Consider the following 18,734-nt stretch of genomic DNA (forward strand, 5'->3'; position numbering starts at 1 on the left):
CACTGCAGGCCGGCCGGTCTAAACAGCAAACACAACTTCTCAGGAGCAAGTCGAGCGTTCATAAGCTGTCTTTTCCATTTTCTGATTCAAATTTCATTTTAATAAATACACTTGCTGCACGGACCTCCTCGCCCAGTACAGCGACCACGTTACTGCTGCTGCTCCCAGCCCAACACCAGCAAAGGTTCAGCCACATACTGGACATACTGGACATACTGGACATACTGGACATACTGGACATACTGTCTCTTTAACAAACTGGCCCAGACTTCAACTGTGCTTGTGTGTAAGTGAGAGTGTTTGAGAAATCTCTTATCATGAACAAAGTCAAACCGAATTATATAACCGAACTAGATGAGGCTGTTACGCTACAGTCGGCAAGGCCACGTACACACAAATCTCACTTATCGAAGAGTGACTTACCGACCACGCAGGCAGGCGCAGGCGTTGGCTGCGTGTCCGTCCTACATTTTGTTGTTGGTGATGTCGCAGCCAGAGAATCTGCATGAGAACATCCATCACATGACGGGGTCGGTCTCTTCTGAAACAACAAATAAATACAGCTTGTGTTATATCATGCAAACAAATGTCATCAAACATTAAAAAGCAGCCCAGCACAAACGGCGTCTGAAGCCGTCTGGTGCTGCTGACAGACAGAAAAGGTGCTGTAGTTTCCCGTGGATCCATCTCCAGTGTGACAGCTCATAGCTCAGGAGGCTTTCCTTCAGCTCTGGTCAGTGTTGAAACTACCGTTCACTCAAGTTCTCTCCTGAAGTCGGTATTTCTACTTTACTTGAGTGTTTCCACTTGAAGCAACTTTATATTTTTACTCCTCTAAATCTCAGAGGCAAATATTGTACTTTTTGCTCCTCTATATTTGCCTGACAGCTTCAGTAACTTCCTAATGAGATGAACGTTTTTCATTCTCCATCTGTCCAGTGAAAAAACGGGTATCTCTAAATTTTATGATTTTGAATTTGTTGGACAAACTTCTGCTTTTTAAGCTAAATCAACAATTTAAAAACGCACTTAGATCTTAAACACCTGACAGGAGCGTTTACTGCATTTTGATACTTTAATATATCTTGATAATAATACTTGCATACTGGTACCAAGTAAGATTTTAAATGCAGGACTTTAAGTCGTGGTGGATCTCTTGGATGGCCCTCCTTCTGCTGCCTGTAACTCAGCACCGGAACCAGCAGGCGGACATCATCGTCATAACGAAGGAGCCACTCAAAGAAACCGGAACTGCCGGAACATTAGTTGTGTTTTTAAATATAAGGGTGATTTACCTGTCCAACAGGTGTGGGTTGGGATCCCAGCTCTCTTCTTCTGTTTCCTGTTGTCGCTTTTCTGGTCGGTCCGCTTCAGTTTCCGGTTTTGCCCTGTGGTCGTTGTTGTCGGAGGAGTAAAAAGGGTTTTCCTCCTGAAAGTTTGACTTTGGTGTTCTCAAACTTTTTAACGAAATCGCGCGCGCTGCAGTTTTGAGCTTGAATGAGAGCGAGCATGCGCAGAGGCGGGGCGTTGTACAGCGCATGCTCGAGCAGTGATTGACAGTACTCAGAGACTTCCGGTGCCTGTCTCTTGTTGTCTTTCGTGGACAGAGTACTTGGATTGAGCGTCACTTATATTATCAAATGCAATTAAATGTAATAATTCCATGAAATGTTCTATATGTAGCACCAACACAGCACACCTTACAACACAACATTACTCTGCTCACAACTTTATAACTTTATAACTTTATACTTCCTCCGACTTCACCTGGAAGGACAAAAACGGACAAAACCAGGCTGAGGGGCGGAGGCCATCTTCTCCGACCAGCTGTGAGCAGAGAGAGAAAAGAAGAGCATAGACAATAAACTGGTGATGGGATAGAAAAGCATTGTGCTCCTTCCTAAAGAAACCTGCATAGCATTTATTTACCCATGTAACACAATGGTTTCAGAGCGTACTGACGTAGGTTACTATTTCTTTTGAGAGGGTCATGCAAGTTTGTTCATAACAAGACTTATTTGCCTAAAGATGATGTTAATTAATGTGATTTTAATAATAAATATTGAAGTTACAATACAAATGTTATACTTGGAATTGTTAGATTTCCCGTTCACCAAGTCCTTTCCAACCCTTAGTACATACCTTAACCCTTATGACAGGCATAATTTATACTATTTTATGTGACTTGGGATTTTGTTAGTTATATTTATTCTATATTTATATCAATTTCTTTACTTTTTCATATTGTTCATTTTCATTCATATCTAAGTTATTTTTTGCACATTGTAATGAATATCTTATTCCATGTCCACAAGCTGAATGTACGTTCATAATGTTGAATAAAGGATGCATGTTGCTCTGGGAGCACTAGGAGGAGCCAGAGGAACCGGATTTTCTGCTTTGTGTACTCCTGACAAGATAAAGAAACAGTCTTAGAAAGTATGACTAAAAGCAGTGGTGGAAGTATTCAAATTCTTTAATTCAGGAAAAGTCATGCAGAAAATTTGAAACAGCCTATTCCATTACAAGTACAATTTCTGCAAGAAAAATTCTACTTAGGTAAAGTCGGCCTACGCAAGTACTAAGGTAGAGAAATGTAGTTAAAGTATTGAAATGAAAGTACTGTTTTGGTCCCTCTGACTGATATATCATTATGTATGACATCACACGATTATAAATACTGAAGCATCAGTGTGTAAGCAGCTTGTTAGTGTTGTAGCTGCTGCAGGTGGAGCTGGTTTAAACTACTTTATATCCAGTTTTATATCCAGGGACAGAATATAAATGTGAGGCGTCATCAGATGATTACTGAGAGGAAAGAAGAAGAAAAAAAACTCTGATACACAAATATGTTTATTTCTTGGTGATATCGTGGATCCTTTGAACATTTATTGATATGAAAAAATTACTAGGCTATTTTGTGGAGCTGGTAATAACTCTAACAAGACATCTGAAATGTGACCCCAACACTGATTTTTGTAAGACATCAGAAGCCAAAAAGGATTGCAAACCACTGGTTAAATCTTCAATAATGCTTTGTATTTTAAAAGCATGTTATGTTATTTATGGTGTCAAATCTGTATCTTAAAAGTAAGTAAGGCTGTCAAATAAAGAGTGGAGAGGAGTCGAAAGTAGGCTACAATATTTCGCTCTAAAATGCAGTGAAATAGAAGTATAAAGTAGAATAAAAATGGAAATACTTTATTACAAGGAGCAAAATTGTGTACTTAAGAGTAGAGTAGGCTGCGACTTAGTTGAGTTTATTTCCACCACTGCTTAAAAGTGATAAAGTTGCCTACCCCTCCTTTATGTACCAACTAACTGAATATAAACCCTCCTACAATAAGTATGTGATATGTCTGACACAGCACCAATACACTTCAAATTAATTACAGTGGTATATCAAGTTATCCTGCATTTTAAGGTATGTGAAATGTCTGTCTTTCAGGTCTATCCTACTTATGACAGTGGGATTAACTCAAAATGACAGTAAACCATTAGGATGTCAATATAATTCTTCACAAAACGTTAGCAAACAATGAATAAGGTTTAGCCCATATGAGTCACTGTCACAGCAGAGTCGTTCACTGGTTGCAGTTTGACACCTGGCTATTGTAACGCGAAAGTGTACTGAGGTAACAGCGCACTTCCGGTTCACACATCCGAAGTAAAGTTCTCATTAAAGACAAACATGCAATAACTGAGCTTGACACTTCACTTGGAGACATACTCCATTTTTTAAAAGTATATTTAAACCGAGGGACACGCAGGTCTGTTTCTTCAGCTTTCATCTGCCTCACATGGTCGTCATCTGCAGATCGGCTCGGTTGCCGTGGATACGTGGGTTCCTGAACTTCCTGCCACTGTGAGCACCTGCAACTTCTCATCACTGATCATCTGATTCTCCAGCTGGTCAGCAGCCTCATCTTGACCTTGGAGAGAGCAGTTGACACTGAAATCTCAAATCAGTCCTGATGAGCAGCAGGTTTCATGGTTTCATGGTTCATGAGGAGCAGACATGGACCTGAGGTCTTATTGCTTCGTGTCAAGTTTGAACCATAGACCTTCTCTAGTAAGTATAATACTTTTATTTGAGTATAAGGATATGAACACCTCTCGCCCGACTGGTTTTGTCATTCTGTGGACCTAAAACATAATTTAGTTCAAACTGCTGCCTGTGGGCTTGTTTGAAGGTTTCGAGGGCATGCATGCTTCTCTCAGTGACATTTCATTGTTTCCACCTTTAACAAATATGGATATGGACCTGCTATAAGCACCTCATGGCTTGTTGAGATGGTATTATAATCATGCCCATACTGTTTTACTGTGTTTATTGTGATAAGTTTATTCCAGGTAGCCTACTATATCTATTTAATGGGCTCGTCAGTTATTTGTGAGCATTAATTGACAAAAATGCTGAGCCCTGAGGGAACTTCTTATCCGGTCCTCCTGATGTTGAGTGTGAACAGCCTGCTGCAGAACAACTGCTTGAAATAATGGCAGCCTTTATTTTGAAGGGGAAGCAGCGGGCTTCCTGTACCGTTCCTGCTGTTCCACCTCCGTGTAGGCCGAGACTTTTCCTGCCAGTCTGTCCAATCACTTCACTCCTCAGTGGAAGTTGGCTGCTACGTCCTCATACAAATCCGTGTCAGAAGAAGTTGTGTCGTGGACCCAAACCGAAAACTTTCAGTTCAGAAGAAGAAGAAGAAGAAGAAGAAGAAGAAGTTCGTTGAATTGTTGTCAGATCCAGGACGTGATGTGTCCTGGCGGCTGGACGTGACGGGAGCGACACGGTATGAAAACGTCCTCCTGTGTGGAGCCTTTGTGCGCCACCGGTGTCAGACCCGACTGACAACCAGCGCTCCGTGGACGTAGCATGCCACGCAGGCAGCCAACTCCTCCAAAGGAGCACGTTTCCAGCATGCCACTTTGACGGACTTCTATGTTTCCATGCGGGTTTCTCCTTGAATAAAAAGCTGAGAATGATGAAGGTCAGAAGATACTTGGGGGGCAGCGGGAGGGTTCTCGCGTTTGTGTTCGTCGCCTCTGTCATCTGGCTGCTGTTTGACATGGCAGCTCTGCGCCTGTCGATCAACGACGCGAACGGTCAGCTGCTCAAAGAGCGTGTGATAAGAGAGAGGGAGATGGTCAAGCAGCAGTCCAGGGTGACCCAGCTCATGAGAAGAGGCTTTAAACACCCGGTGCAGAGGGTGGACGTGGCCTCTGCGCATGCCGGGAAGGGACCGGTCAGTTCGAGCATCAAAGTCGCCCAAGTCTACAGACAGGGAGGCAAAGACCAGGTGTTGGAGGGCAGCAAGGTCGACTCTATTCCGCGACAAGGGGATGATGTTCCCAAAAGTGACCGATCTAAATCTGTAGTTTCTGAACATAACGATGGAGCTGCCCAGTATGAACACATCACACCAAAGCAGGGCGTTCCTGCAAAGAAAGAAGCAGTAAACCTGGATGTAAACGGAGCAACCAAAGTGCCACCGGGTGTTCAGAAAAACCAACCGACCTCAAAGAAGCGACTCAGTCTAACTGCACATGTTGCACAAAAAGCTGTGGACAAGAAGGGCTCAAAGGCAAATGAAAAAGTTAAGGATGAGCTCGTCAAGGCCGGAACAAAGGTGAGCAGGCTTCGGGTTGAGGAGCCACACCCTGTTAAAACAACATCTGAACAACCTGCCAACAAGGATGTGAAGGAGGACAACGTTAAAACAGGAGCGAAACACGTTAGGACGACTGTGAAGAGTAAAATAAAAGAACAGGAGGAACCTCTGAAGCCTGCAATCAATCTCCGAGCAGGAGGCAGCTCCAAGGAAAACTCCGCTGCTGTCAGGAAACCAGGTGTCCACAAAGTGCTGTCTCTGGATGTGACTCACTCTCCCAGAGATGCTAATGCGGTGGGCCAGTTTGGTCAGGCGGTGATTGTTGACAGCAGAGAAGATGCCGAGGTGAGGAAGAGATGGGACGAAGGACACTTTAACGTCTACCTCAGTGACCGGATCCCCGTGGACCGAGCTATTCCAGACACCCGGCCTGAGATGTGAGTCGTCCTCTGCACGTTAACCTCGGCCTCAAACTGCTCTGAGTGCACAGCTGACCGGTCCTTTTTGTTCTCCAGGTGTGCACAGAATCTGGTCCACGATGACTTACCTTCCACCAGCGTGATTTTCTGTTTTGTGGATGAAGTGTGGTCCACTCTCCTCCGCTCCGTGCACAGTGTGCTCAACAGATCTCCACCACACCTCCTCAAAGAGATCATTCTGGTTGATGATTTCAGCACCAAAGGTAAGAGTGTCCCTGAACGCCTCACAGCTAGACAGGGTCTCCTCGGGCTGGTTAATAACTGTAAGGCCCAATGGCTCGGCTCTTGTTATAACTATCATGAAACATGTCGTTGCAGTATCTCAAAATAAGAATTTACTGATATAAAACCGACAATGTGGTCCTGAACTTGATACAGTTTACTGTCTGTAGTCTAAAATCAAACGGCAAATTATTATCATTACTATTCATCATAAATGGATGATAATTATGTTGAAATGTCTTGTAGCTGCCTCGAAACTGTTCACTGGCTTTTCTGAGTTGTTGTTGTTGTTGTTGTTGTTGTTGTTTTTTGATGAAAATGTTAATGCTTTTGCAAATGAATTGATAATAATTGATTGGTTGATATTTTGTTTTTGCTATAGACTAGGCTTTCATATATTAAAACCCTCTCTGACTGCAGCGCAAGTTTATTTGTTATTGTTGATTAGTCTTTCAAGTACACTCCTGATTGGGCAACTTGTTGTTTAGTGTATAAAACAGTAAAACTGTTTATGACAAGTTCACAACTCTTCAAAGTTTCTTGTTTTGTCTAACCAGTAGTCTGAAATTCCGATTTTTATTTGTAAAAATCATCACATTCTCACGTGAAAACCTATAAGCTGATAATGTTTGGTATTTAAATTGTATTTAAACTATAAATTATTAAAATTATTAATTATATTACTGTTGATTAAATAATAGATAAGTGTGCCAGTTAACACGTACAACGGTGCTAAGCTATTATCAGGGATCCTCCCACAATCTAAATCCTTGTAATTTATGCAAGATTAACCTCAATGTTAAAGATACTTGATGTATCTACTGCTGTACCTTTCAATTGTGTCTCTGCTGGCAGTGTAAATGACGTACTGTAACTTTACCACGTACCTGTACTTGACAGACTACCTGAAGGAGCAGCTCCATGTGTACATGTCCCAGTTTCCCAAAGTGCGAATCATTCGTCTCAAAGAGCGTCAGGGTCTGATCAGGGCTCGGCTGGCTGGAGCTGCAGTCGCCAAAGGTAAGCAGTCAAGATTAATCTCTCTTTCTTTTTTTTTATAAACATATGGTTTGTATACAGTATGTACAGAATTTATAGAAAATGACTTGGACAAATGCATATGGGTATGTCACAAATCCAAACTGCTTTCGAGGTTGTTGCGACTACGTTTGTGGCACATTTCATTAGATGTCAGCATGAAATGACAGCTTCTGAAAATTCATATATGCATTAACTTGTCTGAAATAAACAAATACAGGACTAAAACATGAGAGCAGTAACATTATTCTTTGGTAGAAAACTACAAGTCTTTAATGTGCACCTGCTCAATTGTGTCTTTTTGTACATTAACAAACATGATTTTTAAAGAGGTCTGCGAGGAGTGTTAAATGTTTTGCACTATTAATACAGATGCGGCTATTTGTTGAACTGTTTGCTCTTCTCTAATGCAGGTGAGGTTCTTACCTTCCTCGACTCCCATGTTGAGTGTAACGTGGGCTGGCTGGAGCCGCTCCTGGAGAGGGTCTATCTGGATCACAAGAAGGTGCCCTGCCCAGTTATAGAAGTCATCAGTGATAAGGACATGAGGTGAGTGGATGATGCCACATTTAAAGCAGTGTGGAGGATTTGGTGGCATCTAGTGGTGAGGCTGCAGATAGCAACCAACTGAACACGTCGCGCCTCAGCCTCCCTTTCCAAGTCTGTCGGGGAATCGACTCGTGAAATTCCCTCTCCGGAGCCAGTGTTTGGTTTGTCTCTTCTGGGCTACTGTAGAAACGGGACGCTGCAGCATGGTGCACTTAGTGGAAGAGGATTCACTCTCCGTGTAGATATGAAGGGTTTGTTCAAAGGTAACAAAAACATCTCAATTTCAGATGATTATACACTAATGATAACATGATTATTAACTTCTTTTAAAGTACACACAAGGTGCCATTTGAATGCTAAATAATACACCTCACTAATTCCCAGAATGCTATGCTAACACTATGAATGCTGTGCTCATACATCAAAGCGAGATACGACCATGTACGAAGCCTCAGCAACAAGGTGAGGGTGGATTATCAAGTGAGCACCTCTCTTCACCGGCGTTTCGTAGAGTTAGGCCCTCCACACCTCGTGAAGGCTCAACAGCAGCCGTGAGAACTACTCCCCTCAATACTCACACCCACCACCCGCCCCTACCCGTCTTATATTTACACCGGTAGGACTTTTGCCTTCATACTGTGGCAACGATATCTTTGCTCAAAGCCACAAGGTCACACCTGCTGCACATGACTACCAATATTGTTCCTTCTCCATTTCTGCCCATAAGTCCTCCTAAATCCTACACAGTGGACCTTTAAGTAACAGACAAGCCATACAGGGATGTACCTATGTTTTCAAGAGTAATGATGAATATCATTTTGACACTGTGTTTTGCCTCTTTATCTTCAGTTATATGCTGGTTGACAACTTCCAAAGAGGCATTTTCAAATGGCCCATGGTGTTTGGCTGGAGCGCAGTACCAGAGGAGCACATTAAGAAGAACAACATGACCATCTCAGATCCAATCAAGTACCTTCCTCTTCACCACCTGCTTTCTCCAAAGACTTCAATTCATTATTTTTGCCTCCTGGTTTACACCTCATGTGCACCGTTTATTTTTTAATCTTGCAGATGTCCAGTGATGGCTGGAGGCCTTTTCTCTATAGATAAGAAATACTTCTATGAACTCGGTGCCTATGATCCTGGTCTGGATGTGTGGGGTGGGGAGAACATGGAGATTTCATTTAAGGTATATCAGTCATCTAATTCATCACTGAGTATTGTTCATAACTGTTTGGAAACATTTTTCACTTGGCTCCATATGTATTATACACGTTGCCATTTGACCAGATCTGGATGTGTGGAGGAGAAATCGAGATCATCCCCTGCTCTCGAGTGGGACACATTTTCCGGGGACAGAATCCTTATAAATTCCCGAAGGACAGGCAGAAGACAGTGGAGCGTAACCTGGTGAGAGTGGCTGAAGTCTGGCTGGATGAGTACAAGGACCTTTTCTACGGCAACGGCTACCACCACCTGCTGGATGGAAAGCCCATCGACTTCGGCAACCTCACGGAGCAGATCGAGCTGAGGAACAGGCTGCAGTGCAAGAGCTTCAAGTGGTACCTGGAGAACGTGTATCCGGACATGGACGCTCCTTTAGTCAAAGCTGAGGGCCTGGTATGTGGATGTTTTTGTCCTTTTTATCAGTTGGAATAAAAGCTGGTTATGATTTTCCACCATGAAGCCATTGTTTCTCTACTGAAACAACAACACAGGCTTTAGTTGTGCCCCATTTGAACAAAGAATCGCTGTTCGTTAAAGCCTGACGGCATTTTGGCAGGATTCATTGAAGCAATAAATACAGCAACAAGGACCATTTTCATGTCTTTCTCTACATCAGTCAACAAATGTTTATCATTCATGAATCATTTGTGTTTGTAGGTCTTCAATCGTGGCTTAAGGAAATGCCTCGCTCTGCAGAAAGACTCTTTGTCCTTTGAGATATGTGATCTCAGCAAGCAGGTACGGATTATTATCATTTAACAGATCATTCAACAGAAAAAGCAACATATTTGCACATGTGCTTCAGGTTTTTGTGATTATTCTTAGTCTCTCTGAGGGAAAAGTTGTGGTCTCGACTGTGGTAATCATGGGGGGTGTAACAAAAATATCCAGAAATAGACCTCGACCCGGACAAATGCAGTCTGAGACAGGAGCCAAGCCACGACAAACAAGGGTGGAGCCCAAAGCAAACCAAGTTCTTCTGAATGTGGTCTTTCTGGATTCAGATCAGCCCTTCTGAGGCATCCTTCAGATTCTTACATTTTTCATGACATGCAGCATAATTACATGCTGGTCACTTTCTCTTCCTTTCTGGATTTCAGAGTCAGCACTTTAATTACACCTGGATGAGGCACGTTCGACAGCAGGACCTGTGTGTTGCTCCCCAGGGCCAGGGCAACGGCTTTGCTTTAGTTTTATGTGACAACGCCAAACCCCAACTCCGCTGGTTCCACAAATCCTCCAACTCCGCTCTGGTAGGTGGACTTTGGCTTTCCATTTGCTTTGCCTGCTGTCTTTGTTTTTCTTTCTAATCCCAGATCAGTCATTTTGGTAATTCTCTATAAGACAGACTTCAAACAACAGGAACGCTTGAGTCAAATCAAGGAGTGTTTAGATGCTAAAGCTTTGTTCATTAATCATGTTTCCCCTTTTGTCTTTATCGAGGCGGAGCACCTCATAGCAGACTTCGCCTCCCACCACATGTGCCTGGAGGCAGAACCTCAGGGTGGCGCTCTTCATCTCAACCCGTGTGAACCCAGCAACACCTTCCAAAAGTGGCAGTTCACACATTACAACACTCAGTGACGAGACGAAAGTGACTTTTGTGTATGAAAGACACAAAACAGAAACCTTCAGTGGCCTCGCTGCAGTACGGTCTGTTGCTGCCTCAGAACTGACTGTCCAGAGGAAGAAGGAAGCGCTTCAGAGGCAGTAATGTGTGTTCGATTATAAAGTACATGGTGTGGGATTGTGTGTCAGAGGAAACACAAGATTTAAGAAAGTTTGCACTGGAACTTCTAATTGCAGAACGGATCCTCTGCCCTGGTATTTGGGGAAAAGTGCCTGAGACGATTGTTCTGAACTGGGATTCAAGTGGAAGAAACACGCCACCTTATGCAAAGATAAAAATGCAAAGTTCACCAGGGCTTCGTAGACTTCCTTTTTTTGGACAGAGTAATGAGTTCAATTGTGTGCAAGTGTGTAATTCTATTTGTTTGTATGAAACAAATCACATATTTTTTGTGACGTCGACTTTCCGAGATGTTGCGTGCTTTAAGTTTGACGAGCATTTTGGGCTAAAAACGGCTGCTTCTCTGGTTTTAAATGCTGCATTGTATTTGGTTTTGTTATGAAAACTCCCTTTGTATGATTTTCTTTTTGTCACTAGAGGGAAGTGTTGGTTCAAAACACTCAATAAACCTGTGCTGTGATTTCATGATTTTTGTTACGTGTCATCAAACCTTTTAAAGTCAAATGTATTTTCTTTCTTAAAGTAAAAAGATAAATAAAGGGATGAAGATGGAAGATTTAATGACATGAATTTCTTTATTATTTTGTCTCATTTAAGTATGTATGTTTAGTTAAGCACTTGAAAATACCAATAGTTTAACTACTCAGGGTCTCTCTGAGACACTGCAGCTCTAATATCAAACAACATCTTAGTTATTAGGAGTATTATAAAGCACTGAGCTTCCTGTTTACTTATTGTGCTCCTCAAATACCTTACATAAGATGTTTCAATTCTAAAATCAATTGAAAACATAAAACATCAACTTCCTATCATATGGGTGGTGAGGTACAGGGCTATGGTGTTTAAGGTTTGTGTGACCTGAGGTTTTCAATACTATCGACCTGTTGATGTTAGAACAAGTGTGAACTGGACACCACATGGCAAAGATGTTTCATTTCATGTTGATTATGTCCATAAGGAAGATATTAAAACCAACTTCTTAAAGGTTCATCATCAGGTGCTCAAACTCCTCTATCTTCTGGCGGGTGTTCCCTCTGCGGATCCGGCGGTAGGACACGGTGCTGTATTTGGACGAGGTGAGGTGGTTGAAAGCTTTCTGGTGGGCGGATTTCTTCGGCAGAGGCAGGGTGGAGGAACCCAGGGTGGAGGAACCTGGACTGGAGTTTTGATGAAACCCAGCATGGACATGCAGGTTGTGGTCCTGTTTGTCGACTTCACGGTGCACCTGAAGCAAACTGTCGCCTGATATTCGGTTTTCAGGACGTGACATCTGTTGTGGAACTTCTGCCTCCCCGTTCAGCCTTGTATATCTCTCCTCATTAGATACATGAAAGAGGTGGAGGTTTGGTGTCTGAGCCTCCAGCAGCACTTCTTCCTCCTTAACTTCTCCATTCACTGATAAGAAAAGAAAAGTCAGCTTTGCATTCTTTGAACAAAGACCTGCTTTTTAAACAATCTATTTCACTATATGATAATACTGAATTGATCTTACCTTTTTCTGATGATATATTTTGCTCAGGTTGTGTTTGCATGTTTACAGTTGTGCGGTTTAGCTGCAGAAATTCTCCACAAGGTCTCTCTAACTTCGGAGGGCTTTGATCACCGCCTGCCCCTCCGATGTCTGACCCACACATTTGTTCAGTTTTTGGCGTCTGGAGTTTTTTGCATTCCTCTTTGGTCAAAGCAACCTGCTGGTTCGTTTCCTGCTCCATCTCTGAATGTACTTTGTCAGTAATGACTTCTTCTCCCTCTTCATCTTGGTTGGATTCACCACCTGCCACACTGTTGTGATGTTTGCACTTGTTAGCACCAAAATAACATGATGCGGCTGCTTCTCTGTCCTGCTGAGCCTGCTCTTCATCACTGTAGAAGACCGAGTCATCTCCCTCCTCTAGTAACCACACATCTCTTTCCTCAGCCTCCTCCAGGGTCTGAAAGGCCTCCACTGTGATCCCACCGATGAGGTCCAGTACCTGGGAGGCCAGTGCATCTTCGTCTGCTCTGATTTTGGGGGTATTTGGAGGGATCGTGCTCGTCTCCATCTGTCTGCTTTTCTTTGATGCTGAAACCAACCAAACACTTGATGCTCTTGTAGTTTTTCGCTGATTCTTTGTTGAAATAAAATTTAAAAAACATGTACGGTCACATCATCTGTTGCTGGTTCTCTCCTTTCAAAGAGCTCAGAAAGAATCCATCCTGCATTTCAGTCCGCGGTGCAGCATCAGCCTCTGTGGTCTGCTCTCTAGTGCCGGTTCCATGTAAATCTGTGTGTTGAATCTCTGAAGAACAGGGGGTTTGTTGTGAGCCCAACAAAGGTTCATTGTGACCCTAGCATCTGCATATAGAGCGATTGTACTCATTTTTTTAAATCTCTGCTTGATAACCAGCTCTCTGTAACATGTTGAGTCTGGATTAACATTCTCCTATAGGTTTTCTGTGGCCGACACTACCTGACTGCCTGAAGCAGCGATGCTGTTTCACATGGACTGACACAAAGCCCTGTTACGTCGTGTGCTTTAAGAACATAAAGACTTTAAGGTTTTAAGGCATTTCAATTGTGGATATAACATTCTGAAAACGCTCAGTGTACATAGCAAAAAAAAAAAAAAAAACAGCAAAACAGCGAAGATTGCTGTTAACACGATTGAGTGGTGGAAAGGCCATTTACATAAGTACATGTTGTACGCTGCTGTATTTCTAGTTAATTACCTTTCAGAGGGAAACATGATACTTTTTACTCATATATAGTAAGTATAGCTATAGTTAAGATGTTTTATTAAAACCTCAGCACAAGCTTATATCATTCAGCGCATTGTTAATGATTAAACTCTGTTTGGTGAAACTGTCCCACAAACCAACTTTTCCTGTCAAAACCTCTCAAAGGATTTCATTGGAATAATTCTTTGGGGTAAAAAGAGCAAAGAGTAGAGCAAACTACTGAAAATTAGAGCAGATTATTGACACAAAACTTCTTTTATTTACCACCAGTGATCACAAAACCCCTCAGATTTATCTTGTGACCGTTTGGAAGAACCCGACCCCTGTGTTGAGAACCATTGGGCTGTGCTACTTTATGTAAAGTTGTAAAAAGTTTCTTCAACTTCTGTCATCTATCATATTATCAGTCACATTTTATTGCAGAACAAGTAGTTTTACTTGATTTTGAATGTATGGCTTTTAGATGTAACAGAGCATTTTACATTTTTGTAAATGAAAGTGTAAATACACTCTCCAGCCAGGGCAATGGGTTTTTAGAAAGGATTTTTTTTTTAAAGAGCCATTTATAAACCCCTTGAACCATTTAAAACTATGCAAAGAAAGTGTCCCCTTTTTTTTTTTAAATGATCTCTTTCTCAGTTTTTCTACATAGAAATAAAGTGCATCATCAAGAATTGTAGCTGTCAACTGCAAGAAAACTACTTTTTTTTAATCATAATTTCACAGTGCAACAGCAGGAAATCATAGAAGAGAGACTTATTACAGGAAATGGGTGAGGTTTCTGTTCGACTGTTTCTACGGTTTTGTCAATTCTCTGTGATTTTCTCAACATGATAATCATATCTGTTTATGAGTAAACAAGTACAGTGTATAATATCTGAATCATCAACAGAAATCTTCACTGCAGCTGAAGTTGCAGCTTTCCTGGTAAAACATAACTTTACAACAAATGTGCATGACTGACTGGTGTCTGAAGGAAAACACTGCTGAATATATAGAAGTTTATTATTTTTTTCTCAAAGCCTTTTCCACACATATAATCTTGATTTGATTGTAAAATATGAAGCATTGATCAAAAAGATTATTTTCAACATTGCATTTTCTTGCCACTGAAAGTAAAACATCCAATTTTCAGAACATTCAGTATTTATAAGAAACGGTTTCAGTGTGTCTGAACACTGAAAGTAAGCTTTACATAGTCTGAAAATAATTTTGGAAGTGAAAACAGTTAAGTTGTACTCACATACCCACATCCTGTTTTGAGCTGAGCAGTCGTCTATATGGTTTAGAAGTTTGGTTTTGGTTTAGAGCACCTGAACGTGTCATGAGTGCTGTTAAAATGCTCATCTCCATGTTCTCATGTATTTTATGTCACAGTCTCAATTCAAACTGCTCTGATTAATGCTAATCCCACGCTGACACATTCTATTTAAGTGAACACGATAGATGATTTCAGCTACAGTTATTTATACATTCATTCATCTTGTTCATTTTTTGGGCCACAAGCTGAAGCCAAGCAGTGAGCCAGGCTGATCTTAAAGGCCCAGGAACCATTTGGGTAGACTTGACATTGAAAAATGCCAAGTACTAAAGTGTCCATCTTCTTTATGAAAAGTTGACCCAGTCATTTAAGTGTTGGGCAACCCTTACTGCAGTGTCCTTTTTGTCTTGCAACTTGTTTAGAGCATGGGAAACCCTGTTTACCAACCCTTAGTATCTAAGAGACACAAGTAGCATGTGGACAACAAGCTACTGAGTGTTTGTTGCCGTCTCCTCCTCTTCAACTGATCGCTGGAGTCCAGGAATCAACTTGAAGATGTGTTTGCGCACACTGGCTCTCCTGCTTTTTCTGGGCAGAGTCCCAAACAAGGATGAGATCCTTGTTTCCTCCCAGGAAGGAGAAAGGGAGCTGCTGCTGCCGGCTAAACTGGAACTGCTGGAGCGGCTGAGGCCTTGGTGATGGTAGCTGGAGCTCGATGAGAACCTGTCCGGTGGGGCAAAGTCTGTGGAGAAGAAGCAGCCATCATCTGTGGCTGTGCTGGCTGCACTGCAGGGAGTGGGTGAGCACAGATCCCCAAACACACTGGCCTGGTCACTGTCATCTGTCATCACACTCCTATAGCTGCTGTCGCTGGAGAAACGTCGGCCACAGCGGCCGGTGGGGGAGCTGAGGCTCGCAGAGGAGTTCGTGGAGAGCTGGAGAGAGCTGTCATTCAAGTTACCTGGAAACACAACAACATCCTCGTTGGGAAAAGTTGCAACCGAGAAGAAATGTGCAACAGGAAGTTCGTCAGTAGCTTCTACTGACTGTATTTTAATTTCTCAGGGGAATACCTTTATCTTTATAACGTGCAGTTTACACTTCACATGATAACCAGTGTAGAGACGTGACAACAGCAGTGAGAAAGGAAGTGCTGCGGTCTGACAGCTGAACAAAACCTCTCACCTCGCATCAGACGCTTTTCCTGTAATGTCAGCGCCTGCAGCTCCACCCATTTCTCACGTAGTGATTGCTGCGTGGGCAAAAAACATCAGGGTCAAACTTCAAGTGAATTCTTTTATCCTGTGCATTGACATCATTTACAAACTAAGACAATATTTTAGTATGACAGCACAGGATGCCTCTGCAGTGTAGTTTAGGACATCTTGGAGGTAGAGGCTGTAAAGTGACAACAAACACGGACACACCTTGAGCTGGTGCATCTTCTTCTCCAGCTCGATCTGCTTCACTACATTCCCACATACTGTCTCTAACCTGCAACCGATAACACAAAATTACACACAGAAAACACTGTTATTATACTGTTTTCATCATCTGTTGTAATTTGTTGCTCCAGCATGACATTCGAGGAAGTTGTTATTGTTCACTCACGTTAAACTGTTGGTTGATTCTCTTATCAGATCAAGTATGTGCTGATGAGATGATCCTTCGATGCTGATGCCGTTGATGGTGACAATAACATCCCCTATTAAAAATGAGGATATAAATAAAGGAAGGTAAGAGATATATCTGTTAATCTTCATACAATGGTAACAGTTTTGAATGTACTTAAATAAGAGGATGTGGGAGGTTCACCTGCGGTCAGGCCAGCGCTCTCAGCCACACTGTCCTCCTGCACTTTGCACACAAACGTGCACATCTCCACTGCAGAGCTGTTTTTCAGCTGCAGGCCGTAGGTCTGCAACAAGTTTGTCACAAATCAATACTTTTACACAAAACATCATCTTAAACATCTGTGGACATAAACATATAATTATGTGCTTCAACTTAATGTTTATGAAGTGTGATTCGGCTTACCTGAATTTCAAAACCAAATGTTTCATTGTCTTGCTTTTCCAGTACAATTGTGGTCCTGTGCAAAACAAAACAAAAAAGGGGCCAAAAAGATTAAATCAATATTTTAGGTGTGTTTATTCTCTTTCATTACAAAATATATTGCACAAAATAAAAATCCAGGATAGTATTTATACATGTAGCAGAGCTAAAGATAAACCAAGATGGCACAGTTAATCAGACATGCTTACCTTTGTGGATCAGTGTAATCAACCAGCGAGTTGCAGCGGGTTTGTTTGGGCTGCAAAAGGAGAAACACAGAGTTCCTCTTTAAAACAGTACAAAAGATTAAAGTTTCCGAGGAAACTATACAAGTAGTTCAATGTGAGAATATGTTTATCCTGTGGTGTTACATAACTATACAGATTTAAATAGTTGAAATGCTTCTGGAGCTGCTCTATTTCTCCACAGTTGGTGGTAAATCAGTGGACTACTTTTCATAGTACAACAATACTGTGAAAGAAAATTTCAGTTACAATCTTACTTTTATGTCAGTTTTTATGGATATTTAACTTAAATCGCACCAGCGTAGGTAAGTGAGTTGCTACGTAGATATTTTCTGGCGATATGAATATGTATGCTGGACTTATTGTCTCACCTTGCACACTCTGGGCAGAGAGCCCATGTTCTGCTGGAGTCGATCACTGTTCCCCCTCAGAGAGCACCGGTACCACAGAGAGCTTTTCTTCCTCAGGGTGTTATCCAGAATGTAATTGTCTTGGCTGCTCTGGCGTTGAAGTCCAGTGAAATTCATGGTGGACTGCATGGGAGAGTAGTCCTCAGAGCACCATCATGTCCTGCTGCTGCAGCTCCTCTGATTGTGTGGCCCGGCCCCGCTGCGCAGCCTGAAGCAAAATGTGTCAAAGCGGAAATCCACATCATGTGATGGCTGTGGTAGACCTGCATCTACAGATCACTGCTGCACGAACCTACTTTCCTGTTCACCTCCTTTGACTTTTTTTTGTTCTCTTTCTTGAGAAGTGCGTCTGCTGCTTTGAAAGGAAAGAAGAAGGAGAGTGTTTGAGCTGTTTTGAATCATTCCCCTTCAAACAGTCCCTTTCCTTTTTTGCAGTCTTAGCAATTCGATTTCTGGTCTGTCAGAAATCAGCAATGCATGAGAAACCGCTACCTCACTACTCTTCCACCTGCTTCAGCCTCTCACTCTCTCAATGGGCTAAAGCTTCAATCTGAGCCTGAGTCCTGTGTTCGGCCAAGCAGAGAGACTCGTCTTATAGGACAGACAAAAGGCTGATTTAGCTCGGGGCCAGTGTCACACTCCCCAAACACACAGCATGGCTGACTGGGCCGAAGGCATCAGACATGGTCGGATCAAAAGAAAAATCACACACTCACACTGGCAGTCGGTGAGGCAACGGCTGATGGGTCAAAGAAAACTGATCCATGGAAAAATCCATCAATTTCTCCCACTGGAACACTGTTTAAAAAAAGAAAAGCGAGAATGTCATCTTTTACATAATTACTTAATCAGAAAAGCACTTCACCAGTCCAGTATATAAACACTGTTGAAAGACTCCCTCACTGACAGATTGTCTCACAGCAGTCCACTCTGCCCCGCTGACCCTCAGCAGCACCGTTGGCCAACAAACCTCCAGACTGTCTGGAGCGCAGATATTCTATTTCACAGGACATTACAAACCCCCATCCGCATTTGTGTAACTTTAAGTAAAGAAAATTATTCATTTGAAAGCAGCCCATTCACTCTCCTGATTATTAAAGTGAAGCGACAACAGACAAAGCACGATTGAGCATATGAAACAATAGACAAAGTACTAGCATGGCTCGAC

At 42.2% G+C, this 18,734-nt stretch overlaps 3 protein-coding genes across 4 annotated transcripts; 1 reads left to right on the forward strand and 2 right to left on the reverse strand.

Annotated features, from left to right (window-relative positions):
- Nucleotides 1–4,584: 4,584 nt before the first annotated feature.
- LOC138623132 (polypeptide N-acetylgalactosaminyltransferase 5) lies at nucleotides 4,585–11,438 on the forward strand. The gene is made up of 10 exons (XM_069702435.1): nucleotides 4,585–6,049; nucleotides 6,128–6,294; nucleotides 7,214–7,333; nucleotides 7,765–7,900; nucleotides 8,750–8,869; nucleotides 8,972–9,089; nucleotides 9,191–9,520; nucleotides 9,785–9,865; nucleotides 10,228–10,380; nucleotides 10,571–11,438. The coding sequence occupies exons 1-10, from the start codon at nucleotides 4,983–4,985 to the stop codon at nucleotides 10,709–10,711; spliced, it is 2,433 nt and encodes an 810-aa protein (XP_069558536.1). The 5' UTR covers nucleotides 4,585–4,982; the 3' UTR covers nucleotides 10,712–11,438.
- Nucleotides 11,435–13,128, reverse strand: LOC138623134 (uncharacterized). Its single transcript, XM_069702436.1, has 2 exons — nucleotides 12,370–13,128; nucleotides 11,435–12,272 (listed from the first exon to the last, which is right to left on the reverse strand). The coding sequence occupies exons 1-2, from the start codon at nucleotides 12,917–12,919 to the stop codon at nucleotides 11,857–11,859; spliced, it is 966 nt and encodes a 321-aa protein (XP_069558537.1). The 5' UTR covers nucleotides 12,920–13,128; the 3' UTR covers nucleotides 11,435–11,856.
- A 1,454-nt stretch (nucleotides 13,129–14,582) lies between these two features.
- cytip (cytohesin 1 interacting protein) lies at nucleotides 14,583–18,373 on the reverse strand. Of its 2 annotated transcripts, none has more exons than XM_069702437.1 (9): nucleotides 18,283–18,373; nucleotides 17,528–17,774; nucleotides 17,121–17,170; nucleotides 16,894–16,948; nucleotides 16,672–16,774; nucleotides 16,468–16,561; nucleotides 16,284–16,350; nucleotides 16,042–16,108; nucleotides 14,583–15,817 (listed from the first exon to the last, which is right to left on the reverse strand). In XM_069702437.1, exons 2-9 carry the CDS (start codon nucleotides 17,693–17,695, stop codon nucleotides 15,345–15,347), a joined length of 1,077 nt encoding a protein of 358 aa, XP_069558538.1. In that variant the 5' UTR covers nucleotides 17,696–17,774; nucleotides 18,283–18,373; the 3' UTR covers nucleotides 14,583–15,344. The 2 variants fall into 2 exon arrangements, with proteins under 2 accessions (XP_069558538.1, XP_069558539.1); XM_069702438.1 differs by lacking the exon at nucleotides 18,283–18,373 and adding an exon at nucleotides 17,863–18,275.
- Between the last annotated feature and the right edge of the window lie 361 nt (nucleotides 18,374–18,734).

This window comes from Brachyistius frenatus, unplaced genomic scaffold (genome assembly GCF_029030835.1).
Source record: "Brachyistius frenatus isolate BFR_SWC_R1_liver_20210118 unplaced genomic scaffold, ASM2903083v1 Contig_42, whole genome shotgun sequence".
Classification (NCBI taxonomy): domain Eukaryota; kingdom Metazoa; phylum Chordata; class Actinopteri; family Embiotocidae; genus Brachyistius; species Brachyistius frenatus.